At 44.1% G+C, this 20,926-nt stretch overlaps 1 protein-coding gene across 1 annotated transcript in view; it reads left to right on the top strand.

The window, feature by feature from the left end:
• PI4K2A (phosphatidylinositol 4-kinase type 2 alpha) overlaps window positions 1-10,355 on the top strand; it is a 188,346-nt gene extending 177,991 nt beyond the window's left edge. Inside the window, exon 9 of the mRNA XM_085606372.1 lies at window positions 8,646-10,355. Coding sequence (XP_085462498.1) covers window positions 8,646-8,807 — 162 coding nt within the window. The 3' untranslated portion in view covers window positions 8,808-10,355. The remainder of the gene's footprint in view (window positions 1-8,645) is intronic.
• Window positions 10,356-20,926: the final 10,571 nt, after the last annotated feature.

The following is a 20,926-nucleotide window of genomic DNA, read 5'->3' as shown; positions in this document are numbered from 1 at the left end:
TCGGAATTTGATCGCGGACCTTTTTTGTGGATAGGGACGAGAAGAGATCCTCGCCAGGAGTCCAGAATGGGCCCACCCATTCTATTTACCTCAAATAAGATGGCCAGCAATATGGCCCACTTATGAGTGGATGCTTTGTATATCTGTGTTGGTATGCTATTTGGGCCTGGTGCATCCCCCCCTCTCCCCCCCCCCCGGGTGCATTTTCTTTATTATAAGTACAACTTGGTTTGGAGTTATCTTAATAGTGGACTTCAATCCAAGGTGGAAGTTAGTGTGGTTAGGACTGAAGAGACTGGACCAGTTGGTTCTGGCTGGCTCTACATAGAATGCTTCAATGTAGGCCTCCCATTCAGCAGGAGAGATGTGTTTTTGCAGTGGGGAGTTGGGCAGATCTAACATCCTTATTTACCCAGCTCCAGAATCTTCTTTGATCCTTTGATTTTATAATTTTTTGGGGCGGTTGCCCAATGGTGTTCTTTCATTCTCTGAGAGGTGAACCTTGCCTTCCTGTAATCCTTGCGAGTGATCGATATTTTATCTCGCAAGGATTTGTAATCACTGTCGTTGTAGGCGCGCCTGCGCAGTAAGTTATTTAATTTGTGCTTAATGCTCATTGTAAATTGCTTATGCAAAGAGAGGCAGGGTATGATTGGAGTAGAGTTGTTTGGCCTTTTAATTATCTTTGTGGCTAAGTTTTCTCTGAGGTCCACCACTGCCGTTTCCCACGAGGATACTGTCAATTGGTCACTGGACTCTTGTTCCAATTTGACCAAAAAGCCATCTACCTTCTCCTCAATTATTTCCTGGTTATCCACAGTCCACCGTAGTTTTCTTACAATCTCCAGGTTGGATTCTTTCCCAATCAGATGGATTTTTGGGCGGTAACACTGCCGGGATGAAACTCTGCACGTTAAGACAGCGTGATCACTTTCCGGTGAAGGAGTTACCACAAATTCCTGTACAAGGTGAAAGTGGGCAACCAAGATCCATATATAGTCCAGAGTGGCCATTCTAGAGGAGGATACGTGGGTGTACGCAGTGGGCAAGTCCAAATCGAGTCTTCCATTTAAGATGCGGAGACCTAGTTGGTTTAAATACGCCGCCATCTTTGTCCCTTGAACTTCCTTCTGTTGGTACTGAGACATTATCTCTGGGATGGCCCACATTTGATTATCCAATAAGGATTGAAGGAAAAGATCTGGGCCTGCCTTCATTAAGTTGGCGTTAAAATCTCCCATTATTAGCCATATATCGTTTGGGTAATAGGAGGAGAGGTCTCTCATGGCAGGGAGCATTTGACTCGATGTAGCCTCTCGCTTGATTTTAGAGGGATGTAGATAGATATAACCAAATCATTGTTTATTGTTTCAATTTGTTCGTTTCCAAACACTGTGTCTGAATTTTAATAAAGATATAGTCTCCCTTCCCTTTGCAAAGTAGGGAAACGTTTGCGACCAGGTTGTTGTTCATAGCGATCAACACTCCTCCCGATGCGCGGCCACCTTCTTGAGATGCTGTTGCGTGGCATTCCTAGACTGAAGTCCTCCCAGGCAGTTTTTTCCAAGGACCAAGTTTCTTGCAATGCAAGGCAAAGATGTCATGATTCTTCAGGAAACCGGTAGTTGATCTTTCAGTTTTTTCCTTTGTTAGACCGCGGATGTTCCAGGAACAGATTCTAAGATAATGAGCGACATCCTGGTTGGTCTTTTGTTCGATCAAGATGATCTGTGCTTTACCCTAAGGCCTGGGAGAGCCAGGACCAATCTTGGGAGTTCTGCCATTTGAAAGCACATTGACTAGGGCCTCCTGTTTTAGATGCCGTTATTTACAGCGGAATCTCTTTGTTTGGATTTCTGCTAAGGAGCCACACAAAACAGAGATAGGTTTCTGGGTAATTATGGTGTTGTTAGGTACATTTTTGTTGTTATGGACCGTTGAAGGATTGACTGCTCTGTCCTTTAAGAAAGCCGGATACTTGGCCTTGGTAACAAAACTGACCTGAATGCCCCAATCACTCAATCAATTTTTGTTATTCATTAGTGCAGAGGCCGTGTCTCTATTATAAAAGGTTACTACCGTGGCCTCGTTTGTCTGGCCCTGTTTTGGAGCGACAACAGCCACGCTTTCAATATCTGTTGTTTTTATATTTTCTAGTCCCGGGAGGCGCAGACACAACTTTAGAATACTTCCTCTGTTGAGAGTGTCCCATTCCCTTGGGATACATACTCTGGGTACCGCAATAATTTGGAGCCTTCTTGGGGCCGCTGGCTTGACTCTGCAATGTTTGATGTGGTTTTATTCTGCTGTTGCATGAGGTTTACCACTAGGGTCCCTGGGCATCTTTTCCTTGGGTGATTGATTTAAGCCTTCTGGTCTGTTTACTTTAGGGCTGTGTGGGCTAGCATCAAAGGCGAGATCTTCCCCTCTTGTAATTTCTTGAGTGGGCTGCAGCCTATATTCGACTATTTCGAGAGGGATCAGAGCCTACCCATTTTGCTTTTTTCCCCAACTCATCCCTCAAATTAACTTGTGTTTCTATCTCCTCTGTGAGAGTTTTTAGTTTGATACCTTCCTCCTTGGTTTCAAGTGGTTGTACTAAGTTGTGACAACTTATGACTTTGTGCTGGAAACCCAGGCCCAGGGGCTTTTTTGCACCTTGTTTGAGCGAGGGACGATTGCTGGATGGTTTTATTAATTTGTTCAGGGTCTTAAAAGATTTTCCACTGCATTTTTTAGGTTTCTTTTTTTGTCATTCGGTTTCTCAGGGGTCTCCTCTTGGTCTAGCACAGTGCAGCAGTCGATATCGACCTTAATTTGGCCCACACCTTGTGTTTCTATGGTATCTTCCAGAGAGCGAGTGGTTAAAGTTCCTTTTCCATGAGTGTTATTGCTGGGGGCCGCGGCTGAATTGGCTATCGATTCACTGTCATCTGTTCTGAGCCAACATAGTAGTGCGCTATCCTTTTTCCTGGCTTTGTTTAATTTCTTCTTATTTTTCCTGGACACATGTCCTACTGTGGAGGGTAGTTTAACCATATTTGATGGCTCAGTAGAATTCAACAGGTTGCCTGTCTCTGTTGCAGGGTTAGATTGGGTAGTATTATCTAGACCTCTTGTTGTTTGTGTTTTGTTAAAAGTGATTACATGGTCTTGATTTCCGATGGCTTTCAAGTTTCTGGCTAGGTGCTCTTGTGTAATAGTGATCTGTTGCTCATGAGCATCAGAAGGATCACAATCTTGCGTTTGATGTCTAGTCCTGGCGTCAGTTGTGTTGCCTCCCAGGTGCTCAGCGCTATAAGAACGTTTTTTTCTTAAGGTGGGCCAATATGGGGACTGGGTTTGAAATAGTGGAGGAGGAGCGGTTTTGTTTGCCCGTCTATGTGCCTCGTTCTTCAAGTCCTCAATTAGGGAGGACATTACTTCCGGGAGCGTTTCTAGTTTTTTTAGTATCGGGCTGCAGCTACATCCACTGTGACTTTGATTTTGATTTAGCCCTACGTTGTTTTGAGCTCTACGTCTTGATCTGCATTAAGTACATCTTCCCCAAAATGATACTATCTTACACCAAAAAATACAAAGATGGGGCTTACCTGCATGTTGTTATCTAGGATTGCTAATACCTTACCCACACCTTGCCAAAAAGAACACAAAGCAGGGACAATCCAAAAACATATGTAAGTCATTAGCCTCCATGGAACCACAAATCATGTATTCACTCTCCTTATTATTCTTAACCTTCACCAGCTTTAATGGAGTCCAAGAGTACCTGAGAATAGTAAAGAGGTGTCTCCCCCTTAGTGCAGCTTATTTAATAGCGACATACAATAATTTCAGAGATACTTGGCACAATTTCTCTGTCTCTGCTTGTGGCAAGTCTTTCTCACTTCATATGGTGGTTTTGATGTCTCATCCATTACTGTGGCTAAATGCCAGTACCAGACAGTAACTTCTGTTTTTTCTGAGGAACAATGTTTTTCATCTTTTTCCATCTGGCAAGTTTCAACCTTGGACCAATGTTGACAGTTCAGCCACAGGGTTATTGTATATATTTAAAGTTCAAGATTATTCCTTGGGTTCCTTCCTTCCAATGTTCTCAAGTGTAAGAAGCTTCACACAGCTGTCAAGGGGGTAGCCATGGGTGAGTGGTTACTTAGTGGTGTACACCCAACTCCGTGCAATGATAGAGCCCAGTGGGAGGGAATGCAGGAGCTGGTGAAGCATCACCCTGAGGAGTTTAGTAAAAGGTAGGAGGAGCTGGTGTCCCAGGGTAAGTCTATCTCCAGTGCTGCCACTGTTGTGCTCCTGAGGCCGCTGACAGAGCCTCCTGGTGGTCAACATCAGCATCCTTCTCAGACACCATGCCTGGCGCCATACGGTGGGATTGAAACTTGAGGTTCAGCAGACACCTCCTCGATCTGCTATTCGATGGGGAACATCTGTTTGGGCCTCACGTTGATGAGATGCTGGTGAACACAAAGGAGGACACCAAGATCACAAATCAATGGGGGTCCTTCACATTCTACCCTTTAGAGGCTCCTTTTTAATGCAGTAACCTGAAGGACGGGCCAGGGCCACTTCCTCTGATCCCCTCCACTCATCCCAGAGACAGCAGCGGTCTTTCCACCACAGAGCAGGCAGAGGGTACACCGGGGGGACCTTCACCTCTAAGCACTGTTTTGCCTCACCTCCTCCTCCGAATCCGTCACCTGTCATGGGGAGGTTGTTTGATTTCCTCTCCCATTGGAAGGAAACTTCATCAGTTCAGTGGGTACTTGCAGTGATTCTCAATGCTTTCTGCTTATAGCTTCTCTCAACCCCTCCCAACATCTCACCCCACACACATACCCTAAGCAATTAACATTTTAACCTTCTAGAGGAAAAGGTCCAGGCGCTCCTCCACAGTGGGAGCCATAGAAATAGTGTCCTCTCTCCAACGGTGAAGAACGTCTATTCTCTTTACGTCCTCATCGCCAAGAAGGACGGCTTCCTCAGGAATTTCAGCCCCTCAATCAATCCATTGTATCAGATCATTTTCACATAACAACCCTGCAGGATGCCATCCATCTGCTCCGACAAGGCGACTACATGACACTGCTAGACGTGAAGAATGCTTACATTCACGTCCCCATCCATCCTGCCCACAGATGCTACTGCTGCTTTGTGTTAAGTGGCCATTATTACTAATTAAAAGTGCTTCCCTTTGGGCTACCACCACTTCAAGTGTTTTTAGAAAGTGCCTAGCAGTATTAGCTGCTCATCTATGAAGAGGTGTCCTTTTTTAACCCAATTTCGGCACTTAACTGATCAAGAGCGCAGACAAGCAACAATGCCTAGCTCACAGCTAAGCTGCTATCTCCCTGCTTCATGGCCTGGTATTCACTATAAATGCTGCTAAGTCTTATGTTCAACTCTTGCAAGTCTAGCCCTCCCTGGGATCTGTACTCCCACAGCTCCTACCTATTTTTCAGCTCAATTTTCAAACTGTCATGTGCCTCCTAGGGCTGATAGCCTCTTGCATTGCATTATTACTCACACCAGGGCTGGACATGCCCCCTTGCAGGAATGCCTCTCTACTCAATGGTCACAAGTGGAGGGTCACCTGGAAGCTCTAGTATTAGTAAAGACCAGCGCACATTGATCTCTTTAGTGGTGAAACAGTAATAACCTGCTACTAGGCAGGCCTTTGTCAGACACCATTCTGCATGTCACCATTATCACAATCTCAGGCACCTCTCTAGCCAACTGGGGGGGAGGGAGGTGATTGGGGGGGGGGTCACATCTCAACCATATGACAGTTTATGGCATGTGTCCCTCCATCACCAGGGGAGGCACATGAACTATTTTGAGCTGCTGGCTGTGTGCCTTGCTCTCTTGGCCTTTGTTCAAGGTATTCAGGGCAAGTTATTCCTTATCAAGACACAGCATGCCCACTAGGCATGACCTCTCCCCTGCTCCCAGCCCAAGCACAGGAGACCTGGTGTTGGTCTATCTGCCACTGCATGCACCGTCTGGTAGAGTACCTTTCAAGAGAGGACAACTATCTGGCAGACCTTCTCAGCAAGACACATCAAGAAGAAACATCAGAGTCCAACACTAGACAATAGGAGTATGCAGAGAATGTGAATCTACTGCTCTCCACTGTAGGACTAGACGCATAGACGGTAAGGAATATTTTGGATAGGTCCAGTCTACATTTGTATGTTTGAATATAAGGGCAAACATATCATCCTACAAAATATTGAGGCCGAAATATTGCCAACCAAATCATCATAAAGTATATATATGTTCATAAATCTAGACTTACAACTCTTAACTTCATATCCATGTACCTTGAAGTTATACATATCTTTAGGATACCTATACTTACCAACACAATGTTTTGGTAACTGATATTTAGGTAACAGTATTTTGTAGAACAGTATTTCAGCATTATTACAGCTGAGAAGTTTTATCTTTACACTACCAAACCACAAGGTAAATGACAGCAAATTTGCCTACAGAAAAACATAGCAGTTTTTTTTTAAGTCATCCTATTTCAACACAATGAGGATTGTATGTGTTTTTAAAACATTTTTATTGTAAAATTGTTTATTATCCCTGTTGGAGCCCACATTTGTTTAAAGCTGTCTAACGAAGTGGTGCAGTTGTTAAATGGTAGCGGCAGGTTCAGTTGATGACCTTTCAAGTATTGCCCGGCGGTAACCGCCTCTTATACCATTCGATGATTAACCAACAAAAGAGGCAGGCGCCGGAGACTGGAAGGCAGGAAACAAAGTTTTATTCCGTCGGAGCAGAATACGTCAGATCGGACAGCAGGGTATCGTCTCGAGGTGCTCTAACCACATCTCTGAGGCCTGGCCTCTTATACACAAGTTTATTGCTTTATTACACGTGACACATTCTTGTTGAGACTTTGATGTACGGAAAGACATCCGTGGAATCCCCACTTCAAGCTCGTTCCCACACATATCTACAGTGGAAGTTCCCACCCCACCCATAGCAGGAGATGGCTATCACACAGCTGGACATTCCGCCAATTCCCGGGGGTGTGTGTGCGACTGGTCGGGTCTCAGGGGGTGGGGGTCTTGATCTACTATAATCCCTTTGATGTGAGGTGTTTCCCTTACAGTGGGGGCAATAAACTGCATCCGCAGGGCTAGGTGATGGCCTGGGATCGGTTCGGACAATCGGGCGCAGAGGAAGGGGGTTATCAAGAGGATGTATGACCATGTATGGGATGAAAGGAGGTGTTGGTCAGGCGCGGGATGTGGTTCCATGGCAGGGTCGCGCAGGAGGAGAGGGTTTATGGCCTATGCATGAGAGAGCGGGGGTGGTCAGCGCACGGGGGGGATGTTCGCAACGCCAGAGGGACGCGCTGGCGATCGGCAATGAGCAGGGAGAGGGGCCATGATGCCTAAAATGGCCGCCGTGTGTTTCTGCGTGCGACTCTGGAGAGAGACAAGATGGCGCAGATAATGTTCAGTTACGAACTAAATTTCCACACAGTCAACATTTGGAAGAAAAATACTTGAAACAATTGTTTTTAATGTATGTGCCTTTTCATATCGCTAATATTTCTACCAGAAAAGTTGATAAAATGTATGGGTTTTTAGTTTATCCTTGTCCATTGTTTCATGGAGACATTATTGTTGAAACCTGCCACACTGTCTTCTCTCTGGGGGTTTCTTATTTTTATTGTAACAAGTCAATATTTCAGTTTTCTTCCTTTAGTCACATTCGTCAATTCAGAACATTCATAGTAGTTTCATCAACAGTAGAATAATCTTGGAACTCTGAGGAAGTTGTCTACCACCTCCACCCTTACATTCCTGTGTTTCTCGAGTTAGCTATGTAATGTAATTTTCTTTTGGTCAGATGGGATCAGGCAGACTCCTTTGCACTGGGAAACCCAGAGGACATCTTGAGTTCTTTAAATGTACCTGTTTTAGTTATTATTATGGATAGCTTTTTGCATAAATCATAATTGTAAAATACTGTATGTGCCTCCGGCTACCAAATGTAGACCAACTTACTGATGCATTTAATAACAATGTATTGGACACTGTTCTAAATTGACTGTGAAGCCTATCCATGTGGGGAGTAAGATTCATACTAAAGGTCAGATGCAGCTGCCACCACTCTTCTTAGGGCCACCCGCATACTAGATGTCTGGACTTCTATGAATATATTCACAAAACCCTTATAAGTGGACTCCCATGCTGCTTTTATGTATAACAGAGCAGGGTTGCAGAATGTCTTATGGTGTTTTACCTCCACCCCTTACCTGTGACACCCTTCCAATTTGACTGAACTACTGGATTCTGATAGGGGGGAAAGGGTGGTAAAATGAGCTTTAGAACATTGGAATGAAGGGTAGTGATTCTGTTACTGGGAATACTATAAAGTGTTAACACTCACATTCTTTACCTTCATGTCTCTTACAGCAGTTGAGGCTGGAATAAATGGTGGTCAGCATATCCCTCACAGCCTATCTAGCCATAATTATATGCATGTAACTTGTCCTCTTTAGGACCATTTTGAAGGATATCTGTTGGCTGCACGAGACAGGCTTTTTTAAGGCGTTCTGAAAAGTGTATGATTCCTGTTGGCTGTTTTCTCATTAACCTTTTTGTTCTCTTCAGATCTTAAACCTAACACAAGTTATGAAAGATGGAAAAAGTCCACTTCAATTGGTCCAGACGCCTCCAGTTATTGTAGAGACTGCACGATCACACCAGAAAAGCTCCAGTGAATCATACACACAGAGCTTCCAAAGCAGAAAGCCTTTCTTCTCCTGGTGGTAGCGAAGTGAACAAGATGGACATGAGATACATGGAATGTGAAGACCTTCATCAAGGAGCCAAAATAGAAAGATTGCAGACCTTTCACACTTTAAACTGAATAATGAACATCACGCCCATGCCTTTTCATTCCTGCCTTGGTGACATCTTGAGACTGACATACAAGATGTTTGAAATAATAGTTCTGCGGTACTGGAGAGCCAGAGACTTGGGGTCTAAGTGTCTGGCCTCAAGCAGGATTTGTTTACAGTCCAAGCACGAACGCATATCAATGGAGAAAGATGCATGCAAACTGATACACTTTGAAAACATGAAGGGCATTGGACACACACATATATAGATGGATAAAATGCCCCATTTTTTCATCCACCAAAGCTTTCATAAAACAGCTGTTAGGCTTAGCTCTATCAGCTCCCAGAATTGAATGTAAAACCACTTGACTGAGCAAGTACAGTATTTATTATATTAACAAACAAAAGAGAATCTTGTGGTAAACCGGAAGCCAAAAAAAGTCCAATCACCCTGTTTACCAAATTCTCGAGGACTGTTTTCAGGTTCAAGCAAAGTTATATGTCTGCTTCTTTATGTCTTTATAGAGAGGTCAGCAAAAGTCTTGTTCACATTTTCACATAAAAGGTCATGTGTATGACTTTTATGTGGAAGTATTGATTCCTTTATGGACATCAAGGCAGTCTACATGCGGTTGTATGTAACTGTAACTAGAAAATCGTATATCACATGTACTCATACATGTGTACACATCAGTACAACAATGTCATTAACATCAGCACATTTTTTAGATCATATCAGAAGAACCTGCATGTGAACACTGGATTACAGCTGTATATAGATTCTACTCAGCCGCGCATGTACTTAGTAATCTCCCAGCAGTGGGGATATTTGGAAAGCACTTAATGGAATTCTCCTATGTACTGAGCTAGGATGTTTCAATACAGACTGTTTTGTAAATGTAAAACTTGTAGTACTAGCTCCGTCCTTCACATCCCCACACCACACACACATGTAAATGTATAAGTCTATATCGATGCACATACTTCCTTCTCTAAATGATATAGCCCTTGGTCCCTTTGTTCTGAAGACAGTACGTAAAGTCCACCTTGGATTAACTCTAATGTTCGGAGTTGGAACTGGATCAGATGTGCCACTGGGGGTAATTTATGTCCACAAGTCAATTTGCCTTGCTTCAATTTGTAAAAACTAAATTGATGCTTTGCAATAGTAACTGTCCAAGACTTGTGGAAAATGTTACAGTTGTCAGTCACTTTAGTACTTATTCTGCAAATGCATAATTACTTTTTACGCTTGCGTAGCTAACATTTTCCTTTATTCTCTTCAACTTCATTAATTCTTGGTTTGCCAAACCATTACAAGCTGATGCTTTGCTTTCTTTTGCGTCAAATGTTATCTGTGTTTTTACATACGATGAGCCTATGTTTCTGTGTAGGAATTTGAATAGCCATCTGAGGTCTCGATGAGATCATGGAGGAGTAAGAGAAGTAGATGACTAAATAAAGGGGTTTGCGGAGGAAATGAGTCTTCAGTTTATTTCTTTGATGGCAAAAAAGGTTCCAATAACGCATGGAGGGAAAGGAATGTAAGCATATACTCATTTCTCACCATGGCTAAATGTTAAGTGTATGTGGTTGCTTTCTCACAGTAGAGCCCATACTTTGGTGGCCATTTGACATTGGCAGAAACGGTGTATACAATCAGGCATACGGAAGTGAGGAATTTTTGTGTGACTGCCCATATGGAATGCTAAGTTTTATTAGTTTCTTGGCATCTTGTGAACATTTAGCTTGCTGTTCCAAATTGATATATGCATTGCTGTGCCAGTTTGTTTAGTCTTGAAATATTGCTTATCGTGAGAAGGGTAATGTTCGAGGCATATGAGCTGCAGATTACACACTGTGCGTAGATCGCCATCTGGTGTTGGGCCCGGATGTTTGCAGTTGTTTTTCCTCTTGGAAAGTCTTTGGAAGTCACGAGGTATGTGACTTCTACTTTGGATCGTATTGCGCATGGGCTTCGGCTCCATCCTCAAGTTGTTTTGTTACGCCATCGGGCTCGGATGTGTTCTTCGCGCTCTGGATCCGAACAGTTTCCAGTTCTTCTGATTGGTGCGCAATCCTCCCCTTTTCGCGGTATTGTTTTCGATCGTGATCTCCACACTCAACGCGACTCACATCGTTCGAAGTCTTCGATTCCGGTCGTCGACGAAGGCCTTCGGGCCTACCTAAGCTCCAGTCCTGGCTGATGGAAAGGACTCCATTCAATAAGTGTCCTCGATGTGGGTCCAAATTTCCCCACACCGATCTCCATGAGGTGTGCATCCTCTGCCTCTCCCCTGAACACGAGGCTCGAGACTGTCCGGCGTGCAAATCCTTCTGGTCCAAGAAGACCATTCGAGACCGAAGGGCGAGGAGAACCATGGCACACTCGTCGACAGCGATCCCAGACGACATCTTCGGAGAAGGCGTCGATGCTCCAGAAGAACAGCACACCGAAGAGGGCCTCGTCAGCGCCTCCGAAGCCGACTACTCCGATGTCGAGGACATCACTCCGGCACAGAGGGGCGTGAGTACCAACATCCACCCCCACCCCACACCCTCAACGGCAACGGCATCGAAAAAGGCTTCGGTCACGCCTTCGCCCTCGGGCCTAGGCACGACCAAAGACATTGCTTCCCGCACCTCGCCTTCGGGCCCGGTTAAGAAGCCTATCAAGCCTTCTGGCGGCTCGGGCTCGAGCCAACCTACCGTCGGTGCCGAGAAACACTCCTCCGCACCGGCGCCGAAAAAGAAAATGGCCTCCTCCTCCGCACCGAGCTCCACACCGAAGCACTCGGCGCCGAAGACAAGCACCATCTCCTCGGTACCGACACCGTCCCCAGACCCGAGCAAAAAACCCAAAGCCATCGACACCCACACCTCAAAGCCGTAAGTCATCTCGGAGCCGAGGAAACAACCAGCCATCTCGAAGCCACACAGACGGATCGGCCATTCACTGAAGAACTATTTCGGCCTGATCCACTACAAAAAACACTTGTCAAAGACCCTAAAACTGGACATTTGATGCTCAGCATCAAAAAGAGACCGCTGGACAAGCCAGCCCCAGCTCCACCTCCAAAGAGGAAAGACTTTGCTACCTCCCCTTTGAGAATACCTTCACTCCCTCCTCCTCCTCCACCTCCTCCTTCTCCCCCACCTCATCATTCCCCCTCACCCTCTCCGAATGAGGATGATGACGATGTCTACGATGACACAGGGGACGAGCCCCATGACCAACCCACAGGGGACCCCACTCCTACAGGCTCCCCAGACCCATGAGACGACTATAACATTCCAGACTTCCCTAACGTCCCGCAGGACGATCTTTATCCTTCAAGACCGTCCCCCCCAGAAGACACTATGGGGTTTAACCAACTACTCCATAGGGATGCACACTACCACGGAGTGGATCTCCATACAGACCCCGTGGAGGAGGACTTCCTCCTAGATACCTTCGACACAACACACAGGGCCACTTCCATCCTTAAAGGGGTTATCAAGCACGTGCCGGAGGTCTATAAAGACCCGGTCAGGGCCAGGGTCATCAACCCTCGCATCGAGAAGAAGTATAAGGCCGCCCCTACAGACCCCACCTACATCAGAGGGCCAGCACCACTAGACTCCCTAGTAGTGTCCACTGCAAGAAAGCGTGCAAACTCCCAGGCATCAGGCGACGCACCACCACCTGATAAGGAGTCCAAACTCTTGGACGCATCTGGCAAGCGCACTGCATCCCAGGCTGCCAACATATGGCGCATCGCAAACACACAAGCGCTTTTGGCAAGATATGACAGGGCACATTATGATGAACTGGAAGCCATAATGCAACACCTCCCTGACAAATACAAAAATAGAGCCAACGAGCTAATCCAGGAGGGTAAAATCATCACCAACACCTCCATTCGCTGCGCCCTAGATGTAGCTGACACCGCCTCTAGGGCAATTAACACCAGCGTCCTCCTCCGTAGGCATGCCTGGCTACGAATTTCAGGTTTCAAACCTGAGGTGCAGGCTTCCATCCTGAACCACCCCTTTGACCAGGAACATCTGTTCGGCCCAAAAGTTGACGATGCCCTGGAAAAAATGAAAAAAGACACAGATACGGCAAAGTCTATGGGAGCCTTACAGTCGCACCCTCCCAGGCGCTCCTTTCACCGCTCTTCCTTTCGAAGCACTTCCTGAGGCTACTCCTTCGATAACGCTTCTACTTCCTATAAAGCCCCTACCCAATCCACCTTCACAAGGGGTTACCAAAGAGGCGGCTACAGGGGCAACAATAATAAAGGCAGAGGCAAGACTTAACACCTCCCGCTCTGCCTCCACCCCTACCCAATGACCTCCCTCCACTCCCCCCAGACCATCCCACTGCGGTCGGGGGCAGACTCCAAAATTTCCTTCCTGTCTGGACTACTATCACCTCAGACAAATGGGTATCACAAATAATTCGGTCAGGCTACTGCCTCGAACTAACACCTACCCCCCCAAACATACCACCCAAACAACGCCCAATGTCACAGGAACATTTGTCACTACTAAAGCAGGAGGTAATCTCCCTCCTACAAAAGAGTGCGATAGAACTAGTTCCTACCCACCAACAAAATATGGGAGTTTACTCCCGATATTTTCTCATACCAAAAAGGGACGACACTCTTAAGGCCCATCCTAAACCTCAGACCCCTAAATCACTATATACACTCCGACCATTTTCACATGGTCACACTCCAGCAGGTACTTCCCCTGCTCTCCCAAAACGACTTCCTTGCCACCCTAGACCTCGAGGACACCTATTTCCACATTCCTGTTCACAAGGCTCACAGGAAGTTTCTCAGATTTGTAGTGGACGATCAACACTATCAATTCAAAGTGCTCCCATTCGGAGTCACCACAGCACCACGGGTGTTTACCAAGTGCCTAGCAGTAGTGGCAGCATACCTGCGAAGACAACACATCCATGTCTTCCCATACCTAGACGACTGGGTCATAAAAGCCACCTCATACAACCAGTGTGTACAACACACTCACGCCACTATCCAACTACTTCACAAACTGGGCTTCACAGTAAATCACACGAAGTCCTATCTGCAACCGTCCCATGTAAAACAATACCTCGGTGCCACCATAGACACCTCAAAAGCGCTAGCCTATCCCAGTCCTGCCAGGATAGCAACCATTCAGGCTCTACGCGCCAAATTTCAACCGGAACACTCTTCCAGCTCGAGTGTTCATGCAACTTATAGGAATGATGGCCTCTTGCATATTCGTAGTACCTCGCGCAAGACTCCAGATGCATCCTCTCCAAGAGTGCTTAGCGCGCCAATGGAACCAGGCCCAGGGTCAATTGACAGATCTGGTATCGATAGACGGTCGTGCCCATCGCTCTCTGCAGTGGTGGACCACCAAAAACCTTTCGAAAGGGCGACAGTTTCTGGAACCGGTTCCTCCGATAGTACTGACAGTGGACGCATCGCTCTCCGGCTGGGGAGCTCACCTACTACATCACACCATGCAGGGCAGGTGGACACCTCAACAAAAGTTACTCCACATCAACCATCTGGAGTTACTAGCCATATTCTTAACCCTAAAGGCCTTTCAAACGCATGTCTCAGGCAAGGCCGTCTTAGTCCGCACGGACAACATGACAGCCATGTACTATATACAAAAACAAGGTGGCACACACTCTCCACAGCTCTCTCAGCTAACACAGAGCATATGGAGATGGGCAATACCCCAAAAAATCTTTCTCCTAGCACAACGTGTCCCAGGAGTACAAAACACTATGGCCGATCTGCTGAGCAGACAAACACAACAGATCTACGAGTGGGAACTCTATCCACAAGTTCTTCACCCGTACTTTCAAATGTGGGGGCATCCACAGATAGACCTCTTCGCCACCCACGAAAACGCCAAATGCCCAAGCTTCGCTGCCAGGTATCCACACCCATCGTCCAAAGGCAATGGGATATGGATGAACTGGTCGGGCAGATTTGCGTACGTCTTTCCGCCTCTCCCACTCATTCCATTAGTGGTGCGCAAACTACAACAACACTCCCTCACTCTCATCCTTGTAGCTCCAACTTGGGCCAGACAACCGTGGTACACTACACTGCTGGAACTATCTGTAGTACCGCACCAAAAGTTACACCTCTCTCCACGCATCTTAACCCAGAACCATGGAGAGATCAGGCACTCGGACCCAGCTCAGCTCAACCTTGCGATCTGGCTCTTGAAATCTAGAATACGGTTATCTAAATCTTTCCCCTGACTGTATGAACGTCATTAGAGAAGCTAGACGACCTACCCCTAGAGCTTGCTACGCAGCCAAGTGGAAACGTTTTGTGGTCTATTGTCACAACAATAACTTCAGTCCCCTAGATGTGTCCATTCAACACATCATAGGCTATTTACTACACCTACAAAGATGCAACCTTACCTACACGTCTATTAGACTGCACCTTGCGGCCATAGCGGCCTATCTACAAAACAGACAACATCTCTCACTCTTTAGAGTACCTGCCATAAAAGCTTTCATGGAAGGCCTCAAAAGAATAATTCTCCCCCCCCCCCCCCCCCGAGTGCCACCCTCACCTGTGTGGAACCTAAACATCGTCCTCACCAGACAAATGGGGCCTCCTTTTGAACCTCTACACAAATGTGAACTTCAATTCCTTACATGGAAAACTGCTTTTCTGGTAGCCATTACTTCCCTCAGAAGGGTCAGTGAGATACAAGCACTCACCATTCAAGAACCCTTTTCTGCAAATGCATCATAACAAAGTTGTTCTCCGCGATAATCCAAAATTCCTCCCTAAAGTCATTTCTCCCTTTCATCTAAACCAATCTGTGAAACTGCCCGTATTCTTCTCGCAGCCACAGACCATTGCAGAAAGAGCTCTCATCACACTAGATGTTAAACAAGCCTTACTCTACTGCATCGAGAGAACACAACCCTTTTGTAAGACCAAACAGCTGTTCATATCTTTCTCACCCCCACACAAAGGCAACCCCATCTCCAAATCTGGGATAGCTAGGTGGATTGTTAAATGCATACAGATTTGCTTCCACAAAGCAAAACAAATGCTATCTGTTCCCCCTAAAGCCCACTCTACACGTAAGATAGGGGCTTCCATGGCATTTTTAGGAAACATTCCCTTAGATGACATCTGCAGAGCAGCTACATGGTCTACACCGCACACTTTCACTAAACACTATTGTGTAGATGTGCAAACTAAGCAACAAGCTAGTGTGGGCCAGGCTGTACTCAAAACATTGTTTCAAACCACTGCAACAGATACTGGTGGTCGCCGCTAGGAGCGAGTACTGCTATATAAGCTATGCACAGTGTGTAATCTGCAGCTCATATGCCTCGAACGGCAATTGCTACTTACCAGTATGCATCTGTTCTTGGCATGTAGAGGTGCAGATCTACACACGCCCACCCGCCTCCCCGGCTACCTTTATCTGTTCCCGTTTATCTTATTTAGATACAGCACACATGGGCATCTTCACTGCTTATTACTGTGCTCCATCATTTCCCTGCTGGCGAAAAACAATCTGAGGATGGAGCCGAAGCCCATGCGCAATACGATCCAAAGGAGGAGTCACATACCTCGTGACTTCCAAAGACTTTCCAAGAGGAAAAACAACTGCAAACATCCGAGCCCAACACCAGATGGCGATCTATGCACAGAATGTAGATCTGCAGCTCTACATGCCAAGAACAGATGCATACTGGTGAGTAGCATTTGCCTTCTGTTTAGTTGCATGCCTCCTTTCAATGTCTGGATACGCTTTTCTGGGGGGGAAAGGAGAGGATTGCTAGGAACGTGTATGTCTGTGTCCCATTGTAATAGATGGTTTGGCTACCCCTGGGTTGTGTTAGAATTTAAAGTGTGCAAGAATTAAACATTTTGTATGCAAGTTATTATGGTGCCGTGCCACAAAGGCATTAATCATATCTTCAGCCCTACTGGAAAAGGTATAGCTCTTTTGTTTGCAGCTGTCATTTGATTTGTTAATTTGTGGTCTCTTTCTGTCTAAATCGAGATGTCTGTTACACATGCTGAGAGAAACTGTTTGGTATTTTATTTTCACAAACCATGTTCTCCCACTCTGGTCTTCCAGAAAAATAATTCAAATCCTAACTATTAAGGATTCTTTTAAATGTTGCACATTCTTTAGTTTCAGAAATGTTTCTCATATCTGGAAGTATTTGTCAGATAAATAAAATGTTTAATTTTCTTTCTGTTCCTGTGAGCTCACCTGTATCCTGTATGGCAAGATGCTATATCTTCTTTATTTCTTCTGTTCTGCTGCTGTCCATAACTAAGTGTTAATTTCTGGGTCATCTCTACATGTGCAAAAAAAGACCCCATTCCTCAATTAAACATGAACATTGTAAATTCACACGTTCTTTGTGGGGAAAAAATTGGTAAGGAGACACGTGGGATGTGAAAGTGTGAGGGGAGCTATGAAATATTGCTTCCTACATTTTCTTAACGAATTACACACTGCGCCACTGAACACAGATAGCCCATTGCTATGGTACACAGTGACTAGAGCACGACCGTTTGTTTTTTCCATTAGCTTATCAATGGTTTGTTGTGAATGTGAAAGCTGCGAAGGCAATCGTCAAAACATTCAATGATACCTGTGACGGTGCAAAAGTGAGAATGGATATGGCAATTAAAATGTAACCTAGAGACTGACATTTTCATCATTGGATATTTGTCACATTTATCATTTCAAATTATTTGTGTTTTTTGAGTGCATGGCTTGAAATATTTCCAGTCCTTTTCAACTGTTCTTCTCCTCTAAGGTGAACAGTAGTGCAGATGTAATTGAGTGTCAAAAACAATACTGCAGGCCATCGGTTAGTGTATACTATTACCTCCAAAGGGATGTACAGAAATTTGTCTTCTTCACAGTGACTTAGGAAATAGACAGTGAGAAGTATAATTATATAACTTCCATGAAGTATTTGAGCAGAATTGCAGTTATCTCAGTCTTGTTCAGAGATTGTCTCATGTAGAGTTAACAGATTTGACTGGAATGATTTAATGAATTTGCTTTACTGTGTCAGTATGCACATTTACTATGCACAACATTGTAGTGTTCTCTTAGCTTAGGAGTCTTGAGCAAAAACTAAAAAGTTGTGAAATGGCAAAGCTAATGCAAGCTTCTTTAATGTAATGTTTACAATTCGGTCTTCAACTCTTGGTTACAGCCTGTCACCTTTTTTAATTTTAAACTTTCTTTCTTTAGATTTAACTCAGGAAACGATAAGCATTGTACTTTGACTTCTGACAGGAACATAAAATGAAATGCATATTAGAAAAAGGACAGTTATGTAACATAAGAGAGCTCATCAATCCCATGTTAGAAGGATGAAATGCTATTGTATGTACTGTGGCTAACTAAAGAATTACCTGACTAAAAAGACTAAGTATTATCTGCTGTGGGTTTGAAAAGGGAGGAAGTAGATTTATCAGAAGGAGATGCTAGTATTGTATACATTCATGCCCCTGAGATTGGTGAGTTTTTTTTATGACATTCCATCTTGTTTAAGTGTTCTGCCATTGAATTCCTTCCAGAATGCCGGTCACCCTCAGTGGATCTCCATTTGTTCTGTAGGAAATATGTCACATTTCACAATGTGACATATTTCCACCTCCTGGCATTAAAGGTGTTATTTCTTTATCAATTTGGAATTTCTAGTACAACATTTGATTATGGTGCAGATACCTCTGGCTTTTAGTGTACTCGGTGTTTGTTTAGATCACGGTTAGTAAAACTTTAATTGATTTAACCCCATTTCCACTAGTAAGTCACATTTATAAATGTGCATCTGTTTTAAATTCTACTGACTTGGTCATGGTTTAAAATTGATTGCTCTGGCCCCAACAGATAATACCCTTCATACCGCTTTTTAGCACCCCCGATACTTAATGCTCATTTTCATGTTCCATCCACACAAGGTTTAAGAAACAAAGTGTCATACAATTCACTGAATCTTATACTACACTGATATATTTTTTTAGGTAAAGGTGTTACATGCAAACATTGCCTACAACTGGCTTCTTGGAACTAAAAGCCAACATAATATAACACTATCACGTTGTCCCTAAGATAAAGGTAAGTCATTCCAATGTCCAGTGGATGTTTTTTGCATACATTGTTACTAGACCATGAAAGTGCAGAGTTTCCACTTTGTCAGAATTCTGTGAATATTGTGAAGTTTATCATTTCATCACATTTGTGTTAAAATTGTGACTAATGCAAATGCAAACTAATGTACACATTTGATCCATATAATCTGTTTAACACAAGCTAATGTGATTGTGCAGGAGATATATGTGACAGAAAACCATGTCCTCTCCTTAGCACTGAGGTTATGGAAAGAAACCCCTGCAAAATGTAAGCTTGCATACATACAATTAGTCATACATTTTCAATCAAAGAATTATGAAGCAAATATGCAGGTAGCCTTAAATTGCACTTTACATGTTGTTCTGGCTTGGCTCAGATCTATTAGCGTGATCATTATTCTCCTATACTGAGAAAAAACTTCACAAGGCTGAAGGAAAACTAGGATTCCTCAGACAAAGCTTGCAACATTGATGTATTTGCATATCATAGGGGTCAAAGATGACTATTCAGTTTGTTTAGCTTAGTAGCACCATAGTCTCATTTCATATGTGGCCCTGAGCTGTGCTTAGAGATTTAAAGTCAGCCTTTGATTCAGAAGATTCAAGTGAAGAAAGGTAATTGGTGGGTAAGTGGGGTGTTTGTTTTAGGAGATTGGCGGCACCTACAGCATCATCCATTAGGTGTAGCTATGTCAGTCTCGGTGGCATTAATAAATGCTATTGGCATAGTCCACCTGTCAGAATTCTGTGCAAACACTGAGTGTAAGGATACAAGCAGAGAAGTTGGAGAAAAAAACAACCCATACATTTTTAAGCAACAATATAGTTTGGGAATAAAGTCTTACAAAATGTTGTTGAACCATCCATTTAATGGAGAAATATTGGATGATTGACTCATTAGCAGTCAATGTTACACTCCACTCATGTCTTCCAATAAAATATATCTATTGTTACTAATATAAATATCTAGCCAAATAAAGACCAGTTTAAGAATCTGAATGTACCCTGCCTGCAATGGAGTAGCTGGCAGAGATCCAAGTTCCGAATGTGGACTAGGAATTTAAAAAGGTGAAACAATAATATAATCAACATCTAGAAATGGAGGTAAGAACCACTGAATGAATGGGATAAATGATGTCTTGCCCTATCGCTAAGTAAATGAGAGTAGTTAAGTAATTCAGTGACCGAGAATCGTGAAGAGAAAAACAAGTTTTTCGATTGCAATCCAGCAATGGTAACTATCTCCATAAACTCTGAGCCCCGTTTGTCTGAGGATAATTTTAAAAAAACTATAGATTTAACTTCAACTGTTAGGTAAGGAGACATCCCAACCAGCATGATTAAAAAAAACTAACAGTAGTCAAATCCTCAAGAGACCTGGGCTGTAATGGCTGCCAGTTTCTATTCTCCAAGTGAACCAAACGCACTTGCATCTGCAAAGACTGGCTGCGTGGTTTTTTTTGTGTGCATGTTGTATATCAAATCTAAAAGTATACCTAAACCTCTGCCCTCCCCGTTTACAGAGGTTTTATGGTTCCAGTACATAAATTGGGTCTACTTCCTGTTTTTTTGCATATCTTCCATTCTTTAAAGGAGTGCATCTTTACTGAATTCTTGATGCTCCTTGTGCTTGAATGAGAACAATTAATCTGCTTGATCTAATTCTATCTCTTCTTGCGTTAACCTAAAGAGCTTATTGGGTACTCTTTGGCATCTTAAACTAGTGATTATTGCCTGCTGCTTCAGGGTAAAGTGGCTGTCCTGTCTGTACTCTTGTGATAAATACAGAAGTTACACTGAATCTATGATAAAAGCTTTGGTCAAAAGTATGATGTATCCTGCAGTTTTCCCCATGCACATTTCTCAATAATTCGTTTGGACTGTAGTATGTGTGTATGCTGCCAAA

This window comes from Triturus cristatus, chromosome 1_2 (assembly GCF_964204655.1).
Source record: "Triturus cristatus chromosome 1_2, aTriCri1.1, whole genome shotgun sequence".
In the NCBI taxonomy this organism is placed as follows: domain Eukaryota; kingdom Metazoa; phylum Chordata; class Amphibia; order Caudata; family Salamandridae; genus Triturus; species Triturus cristatus.
The sequence above is the reverse complement of the archived record's forward strand: the minus strand, read 5'-3'. Positions and strand labels throughout refer to the sequence as shown.